Below are 23,018 nucleotides of genomic sequence, written 5' to 3'. Positions count from 1 at the left end.
GGGATGAATCTATGTTCAAGCAGCTTAGACTAAGTATCTACACAAAGGAAGGCTCTCACCTACTTGGGAGGAAAGACAGAAACTGACTCTGTTCCTTGGACTCTTGCCCAGTACATGTGTAAGTTCAAAGCCACTCAGGGAATAGACAGTCACAGAGGCCAGAACAAGAGTTAGATGGTTAGAGTCAAATTCATAGCCAGGCACTGGTGTCTCACTCCTCAAAACCTAGCTACTCAGGAGGCTGAGATCTGAGGATCATAGTTCAAAGCCAGCCTGGGAAGGAAAATCTGTAAGACTCTATTGTCCAAGTAACCACCAAAACCTAGAAGCAGAGCTGTGGCTCATGTGGTAGAGCACTCAGCTTTGAGGAAAAAAGCTCAAGGACAGTTCCTAGGTCCTGAGTTCAAGCCCCAAGACTGGTATACACACAAAAAATTCATGTTCTTGCATAGAAGGTAATACTAATAAATATGTAAGGGAGATAGGCTAGAGAAAATGCTGTACTTCTGTACTGACTTATGTAGGACCTATCATTCTTTCTTTTCTTTTTTAAAAAACTTTATTGTAAAGGTGATGCACTGAGGGGTTACAGCTTCATAAGTAAGGTAATGAATATGTTTCTTTATGAACAGTGTTACCCCCTCCCTCATTTTCTCCCCCTCCCCCCTCCCCTTGGCTCTCCTCTCCAAGCTGTAAAGTTCATTTCCAATATATTGCAATGGTTTCCTTCATGAGTTGTGGCTGGGTGGCCATTTTCAAATTTAACAGAGGAGAAACCTGGTCTTTCTCCCACTTTCTGACACAGAACCCTGACTTCCTCTCCCAAGCATCAACCATGGAACAAAGGACTTACATGCCATGTCTCAGCACATGTCTCTCCCACTCAGAGCCCTGTGAAAATGCCCGTCCACAGAATTCACATGGAAAACGCTTCTCGCTGTTCACAGGCACTCCATGGTCTGAGAATCCCATCAGCTCTGCAAAGAGAAAGCAATAGTGTCACCCTATCACTGGCATGCCACACGAACACGAACGTGCAGAGAGATAGGTCATCCTTCACCAGCGAACCTGTGCTCCTCACCTGGGAAGCCACAGGCGAAAGTGCATTCCAGACTCCCCAAGACAGCGCTTAGGACCTCCCCAAAGGGCACTTCTTGGATAGCTCCTAAGAGCAGTTCCAAGTCTCCCCATGTCCCCTTACCCCACCCCCCCAAATCTCCCATCACCAATAGTCCAAGGCATTCTTGCCAGAAGAAGCCCTCTGTCCATTCCAATGGCTCCTGAGCATTTCTTCTCTACTTGGGTCTCTCTCTCTCTCTCCTGGTTTTTCTTCCATCTCAAGGCCCATAGTTTGACCTCTACTCACTTACTAAGTGTGACCCCAGACAATGAGGGATTCTGGCCAGCTTCCCACATCAGCTTGTCAATCAGTGCTACTCACAATTGTGGGGACAGATGATAGTTCTGGACAGGTCTGTGATAAGCATCAAATATTAAATTCTTTGTTCTGTGTTCTCCATAGCTCTGGACACATGTTAGGGGCTTGGACAAATCTGGATTGGCTGGCTAATTGTTTTTAAGCCACACCCCTTAGAAACTCAAAGATGATAGCTATATGGCCTTTGTGCTATCCTGAGTCCCAAGCCCATATGTCTTTCATTAGATCACAGAGGGACAAGTCTTTGTGTGGGAAATAAACAGCAGGACTAGTCAGTTGTGTAGCCAGGCTGCAAAATGAGGGAAGCGTGTGGGGAAGCGGGATCATCTTTACATGTGAGACCATTCTGGACCCATGCATACAAGGTGATACAGGCACATCTCCTGATTGACACGCCCCCATTTAATAAAATCCTCCCAAGTCAGATGCTCTGGGACGCCTTCATCTTCCGCACAGAACGCCATGTGAACAGGGCCAGTTTTCACAAAAGATGAAACATTTTCTCACAAATTAAGAAGATCACCACACAAGCCATTAAAAATAATTGCACAGACTATCTTCCTTGATTCTTTTCATTGGAAATGAGACAGCACCATCTGCTCTGCGCATTAATTCCTTAGCAGGGATTATCTTGGGCAAGAAATCAACAGAATGCCTTCCTGACTCCTCCCAACTGCATAATGAGAGGGGGCGGGGTGGGCAGCATTCTGCTTGGGTTCATTTTGATTTTCCTCATGCCTGGTTCTTTCACTTTTCCTCTAAGCTTTCTTCCTATACAAGCCCTGCCCCATGTCTACGTTCTGGGTTTGGAAAGGAGCTATAAGGACAGCTATAAGGACATGGACTCGAGAGATTGAGGGTGTGTGTGATGAAAGTCTAACGTGTCAACAAGCAGACTATTCCGGTGCACTTTCTCCTTTTCCCCTAGGAAACATGAAACCAGTCATCTATTGTAGCCAAGGGCACATGCTAAGTTGCATCCTCAAAGGAAGAGGCCACCCATTACCTGCCATACTTCAAATTGCTCTCAATCAGCCTGAGAGCAAGGATAACTCCACCTCCTACCCTCTACTCCTAGAAGCCAGAATGTCTGGCAAAAACACCCTAAGGCTATTGTCTGCTTGGCAAGAATATTGATTTTAGGGCCATTCAAAGGAGATGGAACAAAGACAGCTGTTCTTATGAGGATGACGGGTGAGGGGAAAACAAAGGCTTTAGCTCACAATTCCTACCAATGTGGTTAGAAGCTACAAATACATGCTTCTCCGTGCAGAACTTTTCTGCTTGTGGTACAGGCTCAGGAATGTGGATGCTCTCCTCTCCACTGAGAAGCAGACATCATGAAGTGCTTTCTAGTGAAGTCTGGTGTGGAGCCTAGTGTTAACAAGAGACCACCTAGGGTAGTCAGGAAAATGCCTGCACACATCACCAATGCCATTCCGTCTCTTCTCATTTCTTAAGGCTTTATTTATTTATGTGTTTAGGAGTCACAGGGAAAGAAGGAACTTCAAGGTGGTTTTGGAGGGTTTTTTTCCCCCTTCCTCTGTAATAATTTCAAAAATAACCTGTGCTTTACTTTAGAGATTAAAAATAATCATGAGAGCCAATGAGGAATAATTTATTTCTCAAAGAGGAACAGCAGGGTCACAGAGCACCACGAAGAAGGAACCTCTGTACTCTCTTTCAGAAGCACTCTTTCCCAGAGTACTTTCGTAACAGTGCACAGATGTTAAAAATTCCTTGTGAAGAACCTAGTTATGAAAAGGTCTGAAGAAAAGAAAAAAAAAGCCATCTTTCTCTTTTTTGGAGGGGGGTGGGTAAGAAATGGGTGAATATAGTCTCTACTAACACAAGTACACTTTATGCCAGGTGCTTGTGGCTCACACCTATAATCCTAGCTACTTGGGAGGCTGGATGGAGGTTTGAAACCAGCCCAGGCAGAAAAATCCATGAGACTCTCTTATTCTCTAGTTAACCACCAAAACAGCTGGAAGTAGAGCTGTGGCTCAAGTGGTAGCTCAGGCCCTGAGTTTAAGCCCTAGGACTAGGACCCCCCCCCAAAAAAAAGGCAACTTACAATGAGGCCCTAAGAGTCACTAAATTCTCAGATTTCAAGGCTAGGTTTCCTTTAATATGCTACTGTTCAAGGGATGGGAAAATTGGTAATAGCAGAAGTCTTGTCTTTGGGGAACATAAGACCTAAATTCAACCTCCAGTGTTTTCCTTTATAGATATATAGGTATGTATGTATGTATGCATATGTACATATTTTTATTGTTATGAATGTTTTTATACATTTAATTTTGGCCAAGCTCTCAAAATTGTTTAGACCTTCATCTTCTCATTTATAAAATGACAATAATAACATCTACTGCATTACGAGGTGATTCTATGTTCCAGGAACTGGGCTAAAGGCTTAGGTGTTATCACATGTAATTAATTAATTTTAGGAAAGCAGTCCTGAGGTTTGAAACAGGGCCTTGGACATGCTCAGCAAGTGCTCTTACTACTATAAAACATTTCCAGCCCCCACAATACAACCTAGGGAACTAAAAAAAAAAAAAAAGGTCCCAAGTAGTATACAGAATAATGTTGGAGGTATCACATTACTTGACTTCAAATTCTGCTACCGAGCTAAGGTAATCAAAGCAGCATGGGATGGACATAAAAACACACGTGGATCAAGTAAAAGGAACAGAGAGTCCAGAAAACAATACACACCTTTATGGTTGGTTGATTTTTGAGAAAGTTATCAGGATCACACAAAGGAGAAAGGACAGTCTCTTTAATAAACAGTGCCAGGAAACCCATCAACTCAAAATGGATATAAGGCTTAACTGTTATAAAACTACTAGAAGAAAACATGGGCAAAGCTCCATGACATATTGGATATGACCCATAAAGCACAAGTAACAAAAATAGACAAATGAGATTATGTCAAATTAAAAAGTTCCTATGCAGGAAAAGAAACAATACATAGGGGGAAAAAACAGCCTACGTAGTGGGAGGGAATGTTTGTAAATGAATCTGTCATGGGTCCATATCCCAAATATGTAGGGAATTCAAACAAAAAGATACCATATGTTGGTGAGGAAATAGAAAAAGGTAATCCATGCATAGTCTTACTAAGAATATCAATTAGTATAGTCATTATGGAAAGCAGTCTGGAATTTCTTCAAAGTTAAAATAGAACTACCATAAAAACCAGCCATTGCACTACTACTACTATAGTAATAGCAAATCCTATCACTACCTCCAAAGAAAAAGAAGTATGTGCAAGAGATATTTGTATTCCCAGGTGCACCATAACACAGTACTCATAACAAAGATATGCAAACAACTTGAGTGTCCATCAATAAATAGAAAAAAATGTGTATATATGAACACACACAAACACACAGTATATTATTCAGCTTAAAAAAACAAAAACAAAAGGAATGGTGAGGGAAAGAGTAACAGTGACCAAGAAGAAATGTACTAATTATCTAACCTATTTGACTATAACCCTTATGTACATTACCTTTATAATAACCATAAAGAAAACTTAGGATTGGGAAGGTGGCTTAGTGGTAGAGTGCTTGCCTTGCATGCATGAGGCCCTGGGTTCAATTCCTCAGCACCACATAAGCAGAAAAAGTTGGAAGTGGTGCTGTGGCTCAAGTGGTAGAGTGCTAGCCGTGAGCTGAAGAACTGAGGGACAGCGCCCAGGCCCAGAGTTCAGACCCCATGACTACCACCACCACCACCACCAACAACAACAAAAAGAGGAATGACTACATGGATGAACCTAGATCATTGGGCTAAAGGAAGTAAAGCACAAACAACACTAACACCAACAAAAACACCAAACAAGTATTAGTCTGTCACCAGTGGCTCATGCCCGTAATCCTAACTATTCAAGATGTTGAGATCTGAGGATTGAGGTTCAAAGCCAGCTGGGGCAAGAAAAGTCCCTGAGATTATCTCCAATTAAGCATCAGAAAACTGGAAGTGAAGGTGTGGTAAGTAGTGGATGGGCAGCCTTGAAAGAAAAAGTCAAGTTAGGAGTGCAAGGCCCTGAGTTCAAGCCCCAGTACTGGCACCAAAAAGAAAGAAAGAAAAAAAATGTAGTAGAATAGTGGCTATCAAGGGCTAAATTAAGGAACAGAGAGATGTTAGTTAAAAGCTAGAAAATTTCAGCTAAGCAGGAACAATCAGTTCAAGAGATCTATTATAGAACAGGGTAATTATTACTAATATATGTTATATACTTGAAAATTGCTGATTCAATTTTGTGTTCCCACCCCAAAATGAAGTGAGATAATATATTAGCTTAAATTAGCCATTCTACAATATATATTTCCAGGGATTATGTTGTGTACTGTATACTATATGTTTCCATATAGCATATAACTCTTACATATATATATATATATATATATATATATATGATATAACATATGACATATATGTATGAATTAAATACAATATCAGAGTGCAAAATGTGAAGCTTTAGTTTAAAAATGTATTTTTCAAGCCAGTTGCTTGTAGCTCATGCCTGTAATCTTTAGTTACTCAAGAAGCTGAGATCCAGAAGATAATGGTCCAAAGTTAGCTTTGGCAGAAAAGTCTACGAGACTCCATCTCCAAAAATGAAAACTGGGTTTAAAGCAAGGTTCAAGTGGTGGACTCTGCCAGCTGAATACACAAGGCCCTGAGCTTAAACCCTGGTACTAAAAAAAAAAAAAAAGGCAATTAACACTACTCTTTTAATCACGAGGCTGACAGCTATAATGTTTATTTCTTATAGTTAGATTATACACATACTTTTGATGTATATACAGTAACTAAAGGAATACATCTTAGCCTTATTTTTGTTTTTGTATAAACAGCCCAAGGAATGGCCAAATATGTTGAACAGTATAAAAAAAGAACACCCTGTCTTCAACTAAACACTTGTGAAACCTGGTGGGAATTTGGAGAACTCAAAGATTTCATTTCTGGAAGTACATGGTCTAATGTAAGACATTGCCTCTCTTTCTTCTCTTTACAGACTGGACTCAGGGTTTTAGGGAGTTTAGAACAGGGCCTGCAGAGGGGCACATGGAGAACAATCAACATGTGAAGAGGGCTCAAGTTCTTTGACACTTCCCACCCTGGTCCCAGCAGCTACTGTAGAAGAACATTCAACTCCATGTTCATTCATGTTCACCAACAACCCTAGAGCATCACTCATCTTGGTCTCTGTCCATCCTCATCTAAAAATTCTTTAGAGCCTCGTTTTCCTTGTCCAAAAAAAGCCACTATCATATACATATGTTAAGCGCACACATATCTATATCAGAAGGAAAATGTCTGTTTTCCTTAGTTTTCTTTCCCTCCCTCCCTCCCTCCCTCCCTCCCTCCCTTCCTTCCTTCCTTCCCTTTTTTTTTTTAACAAAGGCATGGCCCCTGATGAGTCTCAAGTCAGTCTGTTCTGCTACTTAACCAAGAGGGATCACTCCTTCTGTTCCTCCCCCAGCAACCTCCTGTCTCCCTTCTGTCTCTCCAAGGACGTACCGGGTACCATCTGCGATTCAGAGAGCAGGGTACCACTAACCTCTGTCTTCAGCCTTGTTGCTCATTTCGTCGTCCTTGTCCTCATCGTCGCTGCTGGAACTCTCCATTTTTTCCTTCATCTGTTCCAGCTGATCCAAGTTAACCCGTCCAACAAGCTCAAAGTTACGGCTTACCTGAGAAAGGTCCAAACAGAAGATGTAATAATGAACCACAGACTGTATGGGGTTTTCCCAACATCTTTTCCTGATGAGTGTGTCTTTTTTTTTTAAAGTAGCATCCAGCAGTGCAGGAGATAGATCTCACTGCAACTGTCAACTATGGACCTTCCTGTGTGCCATCCAGTAAGTATTTTTTTTTAGTTGAAGTCAAAGGTATGACATTTATAAAGTACTCAAGTTTTGGCTACTTGTGGAAACAAAAAGACCCTACAAGGTGTCCCAGCCTTAAGCAGTGGGAATGACCCCTCATTCCATGACCTTCTGCCCATAATCTTATCAACTGGGGCTCAGGGATACTCCAGGTCAGACAGAGGACAATAATTTAACTCTTCAACCATAGTTTAAGTGGAAGACAATCTTGTTACTGTTAGCTTACTGTGATGAAGTGAACCACAGCACATGTGTCAAGGCTAGGATTATCTGAGGTAAACACAGAAAACTAGCTCCATAAAAAGCTCTTTAAAAGTATTAATCATGGCTGGTTCTTATTTATATAAAATGTGGTTAGAATTATGAGAACATAAGTTTCCTGCAAGATTTATCATTGAAAGGAGACAAAAATTTCCACCAAGTCTTTAATGATGTTCTGGCTAGGGTTCTCAGATGAATGGCGGTGTTAAAGTTTTGTCTGGTCACTCATTTCCAGAATCTCTCCAGGTGCATGGATAGAACTATTAGGAAGGGTAGGTGGGACAAGAGTCAAGCCAACGAACAGGCTGAGCTACTCCTCTGTAAGGTGCTGTGCTCCCCTTGTTTGGGGGGTAGGGGAGGGGACACACATGGTGAGTGAGACGTGGTTCTGGCTTCCAAAGGCCCACCATTTAGTGGAAGAGAGAAGACAGACATCAGTTGGATTTCGACTGCCTCAGTAGACCAGTGCAATCAGGGCATAGAAGAGGACAGAATTTACAAGACAATTCCAAAATACTCTCTGGGATCAAACTAGAACAAAGATTTGCTGAGCAACACCAATTCCATATGCCTGGCAGATGGGCCTCTGTCATGGACTGTGACAAATGTGAGAGAAAGAGATTCAGAGCAGCAGGGCCACGCGGCAGTCCTATGAAAAGGCTCATCATTGTCCCTACCATGTTGTGTAGAGGATAGGTATATCTAAAAGGGGGAAGAAAACTCAAGAAGGAAACTCTTTTCAAAACAGGAGGAATAAGAATGGGATCCACGAATTCCACTGGTTTTTGAAGACAAGGTAAAAAAAAGAAGAGATAACTTCTTGTTCTGCTCATTTAAAAGTTTCAAGAAATGGCGGGGCACTGGGGGCTCACATCTTGTAAGCCTATCCTGGTTTAAAGCCAACTAGGGCAGAAGAATCCCTATGAGACTCTTATTTCCAATTAACCACTCAAAAACTAGAAGTGGCACAGCACTAGCCTTGAGCAGAGAGGCTCAGGAACAGCACCCAGGCCCTGAGATCAAATAAATAAATAAGAAAATAAATAAAAATTAAAAAATAATCTTGAAAGGGCATTGGCTTATAGATCTCGGGTAATTAGGGATTTATATACTATGTACCTCACCTCTCCAGTATGAATTATTTTCTTATCACATAAAAGCTAAAGCAGAAGGAGCATTAACTTTGAAATCAAACAGGCCCGAGTTCAAGTTTAGAGTCTGCCATTAATCACTAGTCATTCAAAACACACATCCTCAATGTCAGCATTGCACCGAACACAATAGTCTTCCAAATGTAATTTCCTTTCCCTAATGGAGAATGTGGGTCTTTTACAATTCTGGCATTTGGAAATGCTTATGACAAGCACTGTAAATGCATATTTATAAACTTATGTTTGACCACAAAAATCTACATTTTAACCAGAGAGCATTTATGAGAAATACTTTAATAAAAGTTTTCTGGTTTGCTGCTTTTTTTAGGGGCCGGTGGCAGGAGGGAGAAGGCTAATTTGCCTTATTCTGAGATATATTTGAAGAAAACGATTTTTAAGTGACTAGGACTCTAGGTCTTTTCTAGACCGTTTTCTCACTCTTCATAAAACCAAGAAAGCAAAAACAAATAAGATAAAAAATTCCTCAGGCATCTTTTAAAATACAGCTGCTTGGGGCTGGGAAGGTGGCTCAGTGGTAGAGTGCTTGCCTTGCATGCCTGAGGCCCTCGGTTCGATTCCTCAGCACCATATAAGCAAAAAGAAAAAAGCTGGAAGTGGTGCTGTGGCTCAAGTGGTAGAGTGCTAGCCTTGAGCTCTAGAGCTGAGGGACAGCGCCCAGACCCAGAGTTCAGGCTCCACAACCGGACCCCCCCCCCCCAAAAAAAATACAGCTGCTTGTATCCATTCATTCACTCATTCACTCATTCAGTATAGATTCCCTGAGGGCTTGCTTTAAGTATAACCTCTAACTTCATCTGGAACTCAAGATGACAGAGGGAGATCTGGCACTAAACGAAATGTTATTTTCCACCTTCTAGCTTTTGTATTTACTTTTTTGAGAACTGTGTTTTCCCATGGCCACCATCCCCTCACCTCTTGGGTTCTACACTATTCTCAAACTGCATGTGGCATTTTCATGGTAAGATGTTCATCAGGGGAGAACCCACGCCTTATTCACCTTACAGTCTTTGGAAGGCAATGAAAAATATTTGAAAGTGGAAAAACTATACTTAATGATCTCTAAAACAGGCCAGGCACTGGTGGCTCACACATGTAATCCCAACTACTCAGGAAGCTAAGAGTTGAAGATTGTAGCTGAAATCCAGCTCCGGCAGGAAAAGTCCATGAGATTCTCATCTCCAACTAACTATCCCCCCATCCTAAAAAAAAAAAAAAAAAAAATCCAGATGTGGAGCAACAATCTCAATCCAAAAGGAAGACTCTTCCCTCTCTGTGTACTGAAGGCCCATCATCATTCTTAGCTAGAATATTGCAACCATAATCCCTGTTGCCAGAGCTATCTTTAAGAAGCATAAACGGCTTACTATTACCTCATTCTGGTCCACCCTTTCCATGATCCCCCTTGTAGCATTCTGAACATATTGCTGCTTTGGGAGTGTACCATGCCCATGAGTTTACTTCTGCACCTGCCTGCCAACTGTTCTCTGAAACTTCTCATCTTAAGAAAATTTCTTTAAAAATTATCTTTAAGTAGCTGTACAAAGGGGTTTCAATTCAACATGTCAATATATAAGGTTCAGTAACCTTGATCCATGTCACCCCTTTTCCTATCTGTCCTAACCCTACCAATCCATTCCTTCAAGGTTTCTGGTTCCATGTTCACATATACACACTGAATATGATGAGTTTATCGCTCACTTTTCTTCTCTCCATACACCTGTTGCTCCTCCACTTAACATTCCTCTTTTCCCAACAACACACGTTTCACCCTCTTGGTATTCATTTTGTTAAACTGTACGACACGTCTCATCTTGGTCCTTCATGTACTAACAAAATCTACCAGGCCAGCCACGGTCACTTTACCCAGATAATCTTCCGTCCCTACAGCGCTCCTTGATTAAATACCCTGGCTCATGGCTCCTCCCACATTTGCACACTTGCTTTGACAGCATGCCCTGCCTATCACCTAATCCTTTATGTCCTACATCTCACAGCTACTCTCCACTGACCAGCAGAATCTAGATCTGTTGCTGTTTTCTGCCCTGGCTACTGGGTATCTTTGGTTTATTTACTATCTTTTTCATTCATATACATTTGCATAGAACATTTAGAAACTAAAGAATCTATTTAAAGTCCAACTACCCATCCATAATCGTTGTGATTTCCGCATTCTAATTTTCTAACTACAGCTCATTTCTATATCATTTTACAACATAGAAAGGTACTTGATTTTTTTTCTCTTTCACACAGCATGCACATTCTTCTTGAAGTCAATATAATTTTTAATCTATATCCTATTTGATCAAGAGGCTATATTGGATCCTATACTTCCTCTAGGAATTTACCTTGAGTGATTTCAGGCTTTTCACTATAAAAATGATCTAATAAGCCTTTTTTGCATGCAATACTTGCTTTCATGCTAAGTTTTAATTTTACTAGTGAAATTTCCAGATGTGAAATTAAAATGTCAAAATCGAAGGGTGCAGACTTTAGCAAATTTCCAATACATTCTTCAGGTGGCTTCTGAAATGTTTTACACACGCCTTAACCCTGGAATCTAGTAACTAACAAACCATCTTCTGAGAGTACAGGACAAGTTGAAGGGGATTCACTTCCTCCTCTAGAGATCAGAAGTAATTTATGGCTCTATTTTCCTGAAAGGTCCATATCAGATGGCTGAGAGTTTGAGATTTAGAACCCAGGTCCTAAGCCAGTTTCTGGTGGCTCACACCTATAATGCTAGCTGCTTCGGAGGCTGACAACTGAGAGCTGAAGTTAGCCCAGGCAAGGAAGTCCATGAGACTTTTATCTCCAGTTAACAAGCAAAAAGTCAGACTGGAGGTGTGACTCATATATGTTCATGGAGTGTGCGTTGTGCGTTGTTCAAATACACAATCATTCTGACTATAAAACTTATACCAGCAAGTGTCAGTGGCTCACACCTGTTATTCTAGCTACTCAGGAGGCTGAGAGCTGAGAATTGTGGTTCAAAGCCAGCCCAGGAAGGGAAATTGGTAAGACTCATTTTCAACTAGCCACCAAAAAAAATCAGAAGTGGAGCTGTGGCTCTAGAGGCAGAGCACTAGCCTTGAGCAAAAGTGGTCAGGGCTATCGCCTGGGCCCTATGACTCAAGCCCCAGGACCAGCATACACACACACACACACACACACACACACACACACACACACTCACACACACACACACTCACACACACACTCACACACACACTCACACACACACTCACACACTCACACACACACACACACAACTGTATGCTCATCCTTGTGAGTGCTTGATAACCCCAAATTCCCCATGAAGGCCACTAAGCTAGAGGATGGTGAAGTCAGCTGTGCAGACAACCAGAAAATACTGAAATGCTGACATGTGCAGATGCCCTTCCATGCTCAGCTAACATGCAACCTTCACATCTTGGTGCTTCCATTTGTCAGTTTTTAACCACTCAGCAAAAAGGTCCAGATTTGTTCTTAGTGGGTATTTCCATACTTCTGGCTTATTCTAAGAATTAGATGATTTCCAAATGTTAATAACAGTTATTATGGTTATAACTGTTGATTATCATGTGAAAGTGGATGATTTGCAAATATTAGTATTACCTCCAAATAATATTATTTGGAGGCAGGGCTCAAGTGGTACAGTGCCTGTTTAGGAAGCACAAAGCCCTAAATTTAAACACCAGTCACACACACACACACACACACACACACACACACACACACATACCCCTCTATTACCAAGTTGAACATACATCTTCATATTGTGCAATCTAATCTTATGAGAAAGAGAGACATAAGCATGTTTGTGAATGGTAGAATGAAGTGGGCACTCGCGTCTTTTCTCACTGAAGTCATCAGTAGAGGAAACCAGAGAAGAAAGTCCACAGAACATTTCTAGAGTCTCAAGTCTGAGGATTCTTTCTGAGTGTGTATCTTCAAAAGGAAATGACGTCAGTCAAGAGGCTCGTGTTACCTATGTCACTGTTTGCCTCTTACATCACCAGTGACCATTGGTCACAAACTAAAAGGGGCAGTGCCATGAAAGTATGAATGATAACAGACAAGCAGACAAGGGTCAGAGAAGTACATGTTCTAAACTTTCTGGACCACACAGTCGCCTAGCTTTTTCACTCAAAGCTAGTGCTCTACAACTTGAGCTACAGCTCTACTTCCAATTTTCTGCTGGTTAACTGGTCGTAAGAGTCTCACGAACTCCCTGCTCAGGCTGGCTTTGATCGACAATCTTCATATCTCAGCCTCCTGAGTAGCTAAGATTATAAGCGTGAGCCAGCTGTGCCTGGCTATGGGATATTGTTGACACTGTGAATTTCACTGGCACTGAGAGTTGAACAATTTCATTGGAAAACTAAAAAGGCTGGAGATGCCTTGAACTGAATGTTCTCTCACTTCTGCAAAAACTGGCAAAAAGAAAAGATATGAGGTTATTAGAGTTCAGTTGCCTGAGGCTCCATTTGTATAAAAAATTAAAAACATTTCAAAGTAAATTCAATTAGTGAATGTGTATTGCCTGAATAGACTATCTTTCTAAATTTAATATAGTGAACATGACAATTTTATGAGCAAACCAAGTTAGAGATAATATACTTTTATGTTCCTTAAACTGGCAAAGAGGCTTTAGAACCATAAAGAACACTAACAAGGTAATGCATATATTTAAATTTACTTCTAAACATAAAGGTATGTGTGTTTTTGAATTGTATGAATTGCAAAGTTTGTGTTCCCCTCCTCCTAAAACTTTATGGTTACTAGCACTGTGAAGTGTTCATCTTTCATAGATTTGCTTTAATGTATTGCATTAATGATCGATATAGCACTGTGTATATGTGAGACAGAGAGAGCTATAGAGAAAAGACAGAAAGAGAAAGAATAAAAGAAAAAGGAGATGGGGAAGGAAGGAAAGACTGAGAGAAAATAAAATATAAAATAGCCTTCTAGAAAATCTAGTGAGATCAGAAAAAGATGGAGTGAAAGGAGTCAAGGGATGATACAATAAAGCAGCCTGCACTGTTTACTTTAGATCCTAGGAGATTACACATGATTCCTTGTCAGGTGGCTCAAAGATAAAGGCGAAGGAGAACAGGATTTTGTTTGTCCCTTACAAAAATGAGGGTTCTGATTGTCATCCCTTCTCTTCTGCACTCTGGCTTCTGAGGATAAACATGGCTGCCTACATCAAGTGCACTTGACATTTTGGTTCTTAAACGGAATGATATATCTGACTTCAAGGACCCTTCCTGCTGTTACCAGAACTCATCCAACCCATAAATGAACGATGTAGTCTGACACCTTTGGAGATGTTCCTGAGCTTTATAACCTTGACAGGCAGAATTCAATGTCCAGTTTGAATGTTCAGTTCTTTCTAGTGAAATCTTTTGGCTGAAAACAAAAATACATCCTATAATATCTTATAGATACTTTTTTTTGTTCTCTCCATAGCTCCAAATCACTTTGGAGAAGCAATGAGTTCATTCATTAGTTTAGATAACAAACAGCTTCAAATCAGCTAATCCTATTCATAATGAGCAATGCACTCAAAGCATAAATCTTACTGAAAAGGCAAGTGAGTAGACACCGACTTAGAACTACTATGTTTATATCTTAATTTTAGTAGTTCTTATGTTAGTCTGGATCTTGAGTATCTTATTGATCTATTAGTTCCAAGGATTTAGCTTTACAATCAAAGAAGGCAGAAATGAACATGCACATCGAAGATTTAACTATAGGTTTGAGGTTAGGGTGTTAAGTTATAACTTAACTTACCATAAAACTCATCTATTTTAAATGAATCCAATTACTTTTACTTCATGCATTTTGTCTAATCATCTAAGCCTCATCCAATTTTAAGTACACTTTTGTCCCTTTGGGGAGTTCCTTCAAATCCCCACACCCTATTTTCAGCCCTAGGCAACCTCTGAGATGCTTTGCTTTCCTATAGGTTTATCTATTCTTGAAATTTCATGTAAACAGAATTAAACCCTATGCAGTCTTTAGTCTCACACTACATAACCTGAGATTCACCCATGTTGTTAAATACTGATAGCTCATTCTTCGTTATTGAGTAGTTTTCCATTAGATGGATATATACCATGCTTTGTTTAGCCATGTACTTTCAGAATTGGGTTGTTGGGTCAGATGGTGATTGTATGTTTAACTTTTAAACAATTGTAAAGTTACTCCAAAGTCATTTTCCATTCCCACAAGCCATGTATGAGAGTACCTTGTCCCCATGTCCCTGGTATTACTGTCACTCTTAAATTTCCCATTCTGACTGCTGGCCTTGATTCTCATTGCTCTAGCAGTAAATGACATTGAAAATCTTTCAATAAACGTGTACCCATTATGGTATAATAGATCTCAGTATATTATGGTCACCAGTATATATTCTATTGCAAAATGTCTGTACAAGTTTTTTGCTCATTTTGAATTGAGTTGCTTATCTTCTTCTTACTGACTTTAAGAGTTCATTATAGATAAAGTCCTTTCTTATACAAATATTTGCTTCCAGTCTGTTGACATCTTTTTATTTTCATAATGGTGTCTTCCTAGATCAAAAGTTTAGTTCAGATGAAACTCAATTTACTGATGTTTCTAAATGTCCACAGCTTTTTTTCCTTATTACTATTCTTCCAGAAGTTAAAAAAAATCATTTTAGCTCATGTGTGTATGATTGATTTTGATTAAATTTTTGTGTAGAGTTTGTGTAAATCTAATTCTTTCAGCCTCCATTTAAAAGAAAATAATAACCTAAGCATCAATTGACCACACATGTGACAGTCTTCTGAGATCAGGTGAGACTGGGCAAGTTCAGGTGGTATGGCTGTAGACTATATGTGACAGTCTATTCCTGGACTTTCTGTTCCATTAATCTATGTGTTCACCAGTAATATCCTCTCTTAAGTAAGTTTTGAAAGCAAGAAGGGTAGGTACCCTTACTGTTATTTTCCCACACTGTTTATTCTAGATTGTTTATATTTCTGTGTACATTTTAGAATTATTTTGTCAATTTCCACCTTTCTGAATGTTTGATAGAGACCATGTCAGATTTATAGATCAATTTGGGAAAAATTACCAATATTGAATTTTCTAATCCATGACATGGTACATATTACAATAATTTCCTAACACTTTGCATTTTTTAGTGTTTAGTTCTTATGGGCTTTAGGTTGAATTCATTCTTAAGTATTTTATTCTATTTGATGAGATTCAGGTTGTCTATTACTATATATATAATAGTATAAATGATTTTATATATTGAATTTATAGCCTGGCAACTCATTAAGTTCACTAATATCCAAGTGGATTTTTATTGTGGATTTTCTAATTAACAAAGATCACACTGTCTGTAAATAAAACTACTTACATTTCTTCCTTCTCAATTTCCGTGACTTTAATTTCTTGTTTTTGCCTTTAAGTCCCAAACTTTCATATCTGAATCATCAGCAAACTTCTTTAGTACCATAACAGTTATCTATCCTTCATGAAGAGATTTGAATAGCTTCCATCTTAATAAATTATTATTTTTAGCTAGCGAACAGTAACCACTTGCCTAGAAAAATTCAGTTTCAATATTGCTGCCATCTCTATTTACAAAATAGTATTTGGACAGTTATTTCAAAACTTGAATTTTGTACTCATCATTTAGGAAAAAGAATGGAAAATGAGAAAAGTACTGCTGTCAGTAATAAGCTGGAGTCTCATTAACTTAACAACAATTGAGACAAAGAGGAAAATCATTAGGCGTGCTGAAAGTGGCAATTCTTTAGCCTCAATTAGCTCCTAGTTGGGCTTAATCAGCTGGTCAACCATGAGAAAGAGTAAAATTATAAGGACATAATATGACTTAGTGCAAATATAACATCAAAGACTGTCTACAATGCATGGCATAATTAGTGATTTCATAACATATCTCAGGTCTTTGAGAATGTAACTGCCTTTATGACAGACACATCTTTCGTTGTATTTGAGCACAATTTAATTAACAAATATTCTGTGGAACAGAATTCCCCCTGTCAAAGCAGGGGAAATGCAAGCACTACACTTGATCTTGCAGAGTTTCTGAGACTGTTTAAGAATTCCCACTTAAAAATCAGAAGGCAGGTGTACAGATACAAGTAAGATGTGCTTCTCAAAGCACAACCAATAAATGCAGACATGTCTTTAAACTCAGGTCTTCTGGTTCCAAAAGCTCTAAATGGAACCTCTATTTTTCTGGGCAACTCGTTTTCCTGATCTGTATTTCTAAGTCTCGGCCTTCTTCCCATTGCTCAGGAAGCCTTTGTTGCCACATCTGGTATGATTTCTAATATTCACTAGATTTCCTCATCAGCTAACAGGCCATTTGCTGCCCCCAACTGCCAGCCTGACAGCTTTAACACTACAATAAAAAGATGGTTGCATAATTAAGATAAATGCAAACAAACCCAAGAGTCCTAGTTTGGAAGGTGAATGATTTGCCCTTGAGTTTGGGTTAGAAATGCTCAGGAAGTTTGAATAAGAATGATTATTAAAATTTCTAACTTAAGTAATTCCTCTCCTCTTTGCTTTCACTTGTTTTTTTTTTTTTTTTTTTGATAGACATTAGAGAGTAAATGCAGTCTAAAGCAGAAAAGTTACCATAAAGCTGGGTCATTGTGGACAGGAGAAAAAGCTCAACCTCTTTTCTCAACACCCCATTAGATACATGCCTGACACCAAACTCTTGTAACTTGCATTTGGAAGATCAGCAAAGCCTTCTGCTACTGACAAGACAGTTTAAGAAAAAAGGAAACAATATCAAAAGTGTTTCTTGTTGGATCTTAAGAGAAGACACTACATGTTTTAGCTATTGATGAACTCTTCCTCTACTCAGGCAATATACAAATCATCATCTAAGTTCACCCTGGGCCAAATAAACCCTGTGAGGTGAGGAAGCCATTCTGATTGAATCCCCTGATTGGCAAACACTCAGAAAGAAGTTTTATGTCTTGTATTAAAAATTAATTCTCTTCCCAATGTCAAGCACATGTTTTATGATGCTTAAAATATTCAGATACACACAGTAGTTAGAAAAATATTGGAAACAACCCACAAGATTGGAGGACATGGTGGTATATCAATCAGATACAATGGGAGTTAGCAACAATGGCTCACCTTTTTTTTTTTAAATAAATAAAGTTTTATTAGCAAACAGTTGTGCTTGCTTATCTATGTATCACCGATATCTGCTTTCTTGCTATAACAGCAGACTTGAGCATTTGTCTTCACTGAAGTCATATGTAGCCTGTAAAGTCTAAAATGTTTACTCTCTGGCTCTTTACAGAAGTTCTGCCAACCCTGTGATAACACATTTAAAGTAAGATGAAGGCAGTGGCGCTATGGCTCAAAGGGGCAGCACAGTAGCCTTGAGCAAAAGAGCTCAGCAACAGAGCATAGGCCCTGACCAAGAAAAAAAAAAAAAAGATGAAAATATACTCTTGTCAGACAAAAAAAGAAATACATTACGGGAGGAGGGGGGTCTGATTTCCATCATCTATGCTTTTCCATGTTCAAAAATGACTTCCTATTTCTTTTTTTTTGGGGGGGGGGGTCTGGTCCTGGGGCCTGAAATCTGGGCCTGGGCGCTGTCTCTCAGCTCTTCAGCTCAAGGCTAGTGCTCTACCACTTGAGCCACAGCGCCACATCCGGCTTTTTTCTTTTTGCTTATGTGGTGCTTGGGAATCGAACCCAGGGCCTCAGGCATGCAAGGCAAGCGCTCTACCACTGAGCCACCTTCCCAGCCCATGACTTCCTAGTTCTATCACAATAGACAAATCAAACTTGCACTTTAAGCTCATCTCAGTTCCTATCTCTTGTCTTGTGCAGAGTGAGTGGGATTAAATTCACCCGACTCCTGGCTTAGCCCCTCTCCCCACAGGAGTGCTCCACAGGGAGGCAAGCAAGGAAGTGTTGGGCAAGTACCTTATGCTCATCCCGAAGGTGCCCATCCAGCTCCTCCGTGTGCTTGCTCTCGTAGTAGCAGAGCTGGCATTTGTAAGGTTTCAGCTCATTGTGCTTCTCGATGTGCTGCTGCAGGCTCTCGTCGCTGGAGCAGGTGAAAGTGCACTTATCACAGCGGAACACTACTCCCTGCAAGTATTTTGACAGTTTGGACCGGCATACTTCAATGGGGACAACTCGCTCTTCTGTGGAAACAAATTGAATGGAAAGTTGTGTGTTTTTACTGATGGTAGGCACATGTCTCCCCCTCACCCCTTTTTTTGAATAGAAGAAGAAAACTGACCCATTTCCTTTTGCTACCTCTCTTGGGTCTGGATCCATGAATGTCACAGACAGTGCCCCCCTCCTATTCACCCAAACCACACATTCCACTAGCACCAGCTTCTTCTGTACTTGATTCCCCAGAATAACCTATACCTAGAGGTAGGGCACACTGAAAAGTGCTAAGTCCTGAATGGAGGTGATTCAGGTAGGGGTGGGTATGGATATGGCCACCATTTTTTTTTAAACTAGATTAGTGACAGTAACCATCAGCATTGGCCTTCTTCCTAGACAACTGAGGGTAGAAATGTCTCTGGTACTACTAATGGGGTACCTATGTACCACTTCTGTTTTAGTACCTTCTTTCCAATACCTCTCCAACACTGCAGTTACCCCAATTTTTAGAATAAATTCAGCAAGGAGCAGTGTTTAAGTTATTCCCCAACACTCACAGCTCATGTCATCAGTAAAGCTCAGATGTCAACCAGAGTCAGTGTCGCTATAAATATATTATTGCCATGATTTCCCATTTCCCCTTTGCAGAGAAGATTCTGCCCCTGTCCAGAAAGCAAGTCTATCTCTAATCTAGTAGTAAAGGTATGAAAACCAAGAAAACTTTTCTTCCTTTCACTCCAAGGCCAAATCTCATCTCTGAAGAAACCCACAAAGAAAATGGCTACAGGCAACTTGAGGGAGAAGTAGGGTTGCCACAGGAGACACAGAGGATTTGTCTCTCTCCAGACAATCTGTAATCTGATTGGCACAATAGAAAAAAAAAAGGAAAAGGAAAAAAAAGGGAGAGAGAGAGGATTTGGGTGTCTTGCCTGCTAACACACTAAATGCTGTTAGGGTTGGAAATGCGTGTGCTTGTTTACTTTGCACTCTCTCACCCTTGTGTTTTAACTGCTCAAATTAAATTTCACACCAGTCTGCCCAGAGTATCGGCGCACACGCCAGATATCCATAACCAGGATAAAATTAAAATCTGTGTTATTTATGCAAGAATCAAATATAGCATGTGTGTTTTCATGCTGTGTCTGGATTTCAGAAGACTGAAAGTTTACAAATGGACGCACACAACATATACTTAGATTATTTAGAAAGAGGAATGTATTATTAAATCAAGAAAGCATGATTTTTTTTTTTCTCAGAGTCACTGAGCAGAAACATTCTTAAGAGTTTCAGTCTTTATCACACTGATGGATCTGGCCCCTCCAGTCTTCCCTTTGTTGCTGGCCTGTGTTCAGATCCTGGTGAATTTTCCTTGCCCATCACCATGCTTTGGTCTCTACCACAATATTCTAACTGCAGATCAGACATTGCCTTGGGAGCCCTTGAATGTGTGCACTTCACTGGCCAGCAAAATGCTGGAAAGAGGGTGCTTAGAAGGTGGTATCTATGTAATACTTCCTGGAGCTCTAATGCATATGTTATTTTCCCTATACAAAGAGTCAGTTGCTTATTTAGAAATATAAATATTTTTAAACCCCAAGTATAGCAGACAGCTAAGAAACACATGATTATAATGTAATCCACACATTTTCTTAGAATAGCAAATGTTTAACAGTCTTCTAAACCATTCAGTTCCACACAAATGCTTTGGCATAAACTAGTAAGTCTTAAGGAGCCCATGCTAGGATATTCTATCCCCCTAGCTTAGGATGACTTCATAGTTGTATGATTGACATTTGAGAGCAATTCTCCGTTGTAAGGATGATCCTCGGTATTGTACAGTGTTTGTCAGCATCTGTGGCTTCCACTCATCAGATGCTTCTAGCATTCCCTTCTCCCCAGTCATGACAACTGAAAATGCTTGCAGACTAATGTACTCAGAGGAGGCAAGATTGCCCCCAGCTGAGAACCACTGCTCTAAGCAAAGTGTAGGGCATGAACTGTGACTGCTCTGTGTAAGGCAGCCCTGAACATAACCCAAGAGCAAGGTGGTATCCAGGGCTTGAGAAGAGGAGTGGTAGGATCAATGAGGGAGAAGGTATACACAGGGACACCGATTTCATGGGGAAGGCTGACATGAATTTCCCTGGCACCGGCCTGAGGCTGCAGCCCCCTTGTTCTTTCTACATTTGTTGCTGATTTATATCTTGACATGTCTACTGCTTTCTCTTTTGTTCTTTGGCTCTGGCCTGTCCCGTCTGCTCTGGATCTGTCAACTTCAGTGGAAATGGAGAACAGCTGGGTATAATTTCCCACATAACGATGCCCCAGACGCCTTCAGGACAGTCATTCAGCCACTCACCAGTCTTCACATCCTACGATAAATAATCGGTTCTTTCAGACCTTTTTTCAGGTCTGCCTTTCAATTCCTCTACCACCTTGATGAGTTTTCTTTTGCCGTTTCCAATTTCACTATATGTATCCAAGTGAGTTTTACACAAAGTTACGAGCACTCAGAAGAATGCCCTGGAGTTCAAATAATATTAATTAATGTAAAGAAGAGTACAATTTATTAAGTGCACTGTTTGAAGCTCTGTTGGGTGTTCTGCTCTCATCGGACTTTTAAAAAACTTCTCGTTATAGCTGACAAAATCAGGGGTCTTTTCTTCAGGTGACTTGGAAACGGAGAAGTCATCAAGCAAGCTACTTCCTTAAAATCACATTTCTACTTTAGCACAAAGTTGTAGCCTGGGTACGCAGATCTGACCTCATCCAGTATACCTCCTCCTTCACCCCTGCTAACAGTTTCCTGGGAATTTCTAGTCTCCATATGTATTCATGGAAGTCTTTTGTTCCCGATGTTTTATTGGGTGTGCCTGTGAAAGGGCTTGAACTTAAGGCCTTTGCACTCTTGTGTGACCATTTAAGGCTGGCACTCTACCATTTGAACCACACTTTCATTTCCAGTGTTTTGATGACTAATTGGAGCCGAGTCTGATGGATTTTCCTGCTAAGGCTGGCTATAAATTGCAATCCTCAGATCTCAGCCTCCTGAGTAGCTAAAGATCACAGTGTGAGCTATTGGTGCTTGACTATTTTTAATATTTTAAAACATGCGAAAGTCCAGATTCCCAGTGTAACTATTTATACCTGAGTGTCTCTCAACATTTTTCTGGAATTACTAAATGGCTACTTCCCTGCTTATTTCCTCTGAATGTAAGACTTCTTCTTATTTCCAAACGTAAGACCTCACAAATAGACCCTATCTCTTATTAATAGGAATTTTTTTTACAAAGATAATAATAATATTGATGATGTCAGAAAAGTTCACTTTTTCTTGTTTCTCAAAACCTGGCTAACACAAACAAGACTGGCAAATCAAAACAAAAACAAACCAAGATAAACTTTGAAAGGTGGGCAAATGACAGACAGGGTTTTCTGAATGAGGTTATTCATTACTGAAGCAAGTGAAGGACATAGAGTGAAGGACTGGCATGTTTCTGGGTATCAACTGGGCCCTGCCTTGGCCAACAGTGCCCAGGACATTTTTTTGTCCTTGTGGGGACAGTGACTGACAACTGTGTGTTTTCCTTGACTTCACACCTCTCAAAATTACCTTGAGTAAGAAATCAAGGCCTGATTCACACTCACTGTGACTCCCATCTCTAGCACTGTCTGTAAACAATATTATGACTTCATTAGTTGGACCACAAGATAGACTGTGTCTTATGTCTTAGTACTCAGAAGATAGCTGGTGCTTCAGGGGAGGGAAAATCTGAGAAGCTAAGAGCCGAGAAATACATGCTACTACACTGTCCTGGAACTCAGTGGGAAAACCTGAAGAATTACATCTATAGAACTCACTTCTCCCCAAGTCAGCAGCAAACACAATGGACTACAGCATGACCAAGAAAAAATTCTGTCTCACAATATAAATCACAAAATAGATGAGTTTTCTTTTCAAAACATGCCAAGTATAAATGAGGCAAGAAGAGATCTGGAAGTCCTAAACTCCAGCAAACTTCTATACAAATGATTATCCCAGTGGATTGAGTCCTTCTTTGGACTGAACCAAAG

General features: G+C 40.1%; 1 protein-coding gene across 1 annotated transcript in view; it reads right to left on the bottom strand.

The window, feature by feature from the left end:
• Znf462 (zinc finger protein 462) overlaps positions 1-23,018 on the bottom strand; it is a 146,241-nt gene that overhangs the window by 3,762 nt on the left and 119,461 nt on the right. Inside the window, exons 10-12 of the mRNA XM_070011153.1 lie at positions 18,750-18,973; positions 7,017-7,149; positions 854-977 (exon numbers count right to left, since the gene is read on the bottom strand). Of these exons, the coding sequence (XP_069867254.1) occupies positions 854-977; positions 7,017-7,149; positions 18,750-18,973 (481 nt within the window). The remainder of the gene's footprint in view (positions 1-853; positions 978-7,016; positions 7,150-18,749; positions 18,974-23,018) is intronic.

The sequence above is a fragment of the Dipodomys merriami genome, unplaced genomic scaffold (assembly GCF_024711535.1).
Source record: "Dipodomys merriami isolate MVZ:Mamm:240054 unplaced genomic scaffold, mDipMer1.0.p SCAF_11, whole genome shotgun sequence".
In the NCBI taxonomy this organism is placed as follows: domain Eukaryota; kingdom Metazoa; phylum Chordata; class Mammalia; order Rodentia; family Heteromyidae; genus Dipodomys; species Dipodomys merriami.
The sequence above is the reverse complement of the archived record's forward strand: the minus strand, read 5'-3'. Positions and strand labels throughout refer to the sequence as shown.